This window comes from Gracilinanus agilis, unplaced genomic scaffold (assembly GCF_016433145.1).
Source record: "Gracilinanus agilis isolate LMUSP501 unplaced genomic scaffold, AgileGrace unplaced_scaffold60549, whole genome shotgun sequence".
NCBI classification, from domain to species: Eukaryota; Metazoa; Chordata; class Mammalia; order Didelphimorphia; family Didelphidae; genus Gracilinanus; species Gracilinanus agilis.
In genome coordinates this window covers 1-1,034 of record NW_025395919.1, presented here as the reverse complement: position 1 = coordinate 1,034, position 1,034 = coordinate 1, and the positions used below count along the sequence as shown (strand labels likewise).

The 1,034-nt window shown below is 46.2% G+C and overlaps 1 protein-coding gene across 1 annotated transcript; it reads left to right on the top strand.

Annotated features, from left to right (window-relative positions):
- Nucleotides 1-480: 480 nt before the first annotated feature.
- Nucleotides 481-1,027, top strand: LOC123256537 (C-C chemokine receptor type 8-like; the record flags this gene model as incomplete). The annotated part of the gene is made up of 1 exon (XM_044685133.1): nucleotides 481-1,027. A coding segment is annotated over exon 1 (547 nt), but the record flags the coding sequence as incomplete, so codon positions are not given.
- Between the last annotated feature and the right edge of the window lie 7 nt (nucleotides 1,028-1,034).

Below are 1,034 nucleotides of genomic sequence, written 5' to 3'. Positions count from 1 at the left end.
GTCTCTAGGCCTGACTCTCAATCCACTGAGCTACCCAGCTGCCCCCTCCCCCCCACGTGGAAATGTTTTGTATGAAGTTTATGTGATTTAAGTTTTCTTGGCAGGGCACCATAAACTGCCAAATTCTTTTAAACCAGTGTTGGGAACTGTACCCAAAGATTACAGAAGTGGATGTAAAGAAAAGAGAATCAGATTAGAGAGGTGATGACTGTAGGGTATTAAAAGGGAAAAAACACATTCTGTAGATTCCTGAGGGGGAAATGGAGAACAAGGAGAGGAACCAACATCAGATTGTGGTTCCTCTTTTAGCAAAATCTAGCTGATAGTAAACACACCCATATTATGGAAAAATATATCATTGGACGCTGTTTCAGAAAAACTGAGAAATAGTATGACATTTCAACCTAGGAAAGGGAGGGTCTAAGATCTACGGACCGCCTTGGAGGAATTAAAAGGATAATGTGAGAATTGGAAGCTGAGATGGATTACTCCCTGGAGCCAAATGTGTCCGTGACCACAGAAGACTATTATCCAGAAATGTTGGCAAGCCCCTGCAATACTGCATTCACCCAGAAATCCAGCTCCCTGCTTCTTGCCCTGCTCTACTGCCTACTCTTTGGCTTTGGCCTGCTGGGGAATGCCCTGGTCATTCTGGTTCTGGTAGCCTGTAAGAAGCTGAGAAGCATGACTGATGTGTACCTGCTGAACCTGGCCATCTCTGACCTGCTCTTCGTCTTCTCCTTCCCCTTCCTGACACACTACACTCTGGACCAGTGGGTCTTTGGGAACATCATGTGTAAGATCATCTCAGGGATTTATTACATCGGCTTCTTCAGTAGCATCTTTTTCATCACCATCATGAGCATGGACAGGTACCTGGCCATTGTCCATGCAGTCTATGCCTTGAAGGTGAGGACAACCAGGAAGGGCATGGCAGTCAGCCTCCTGGTGTGGTTGGTGGCCATTTTAGCCTCTGTCCCTTTGCTAGTGTTTTACCAAGTATCTTCTGAGGAGGGCACCCTCAAGTGCTACTC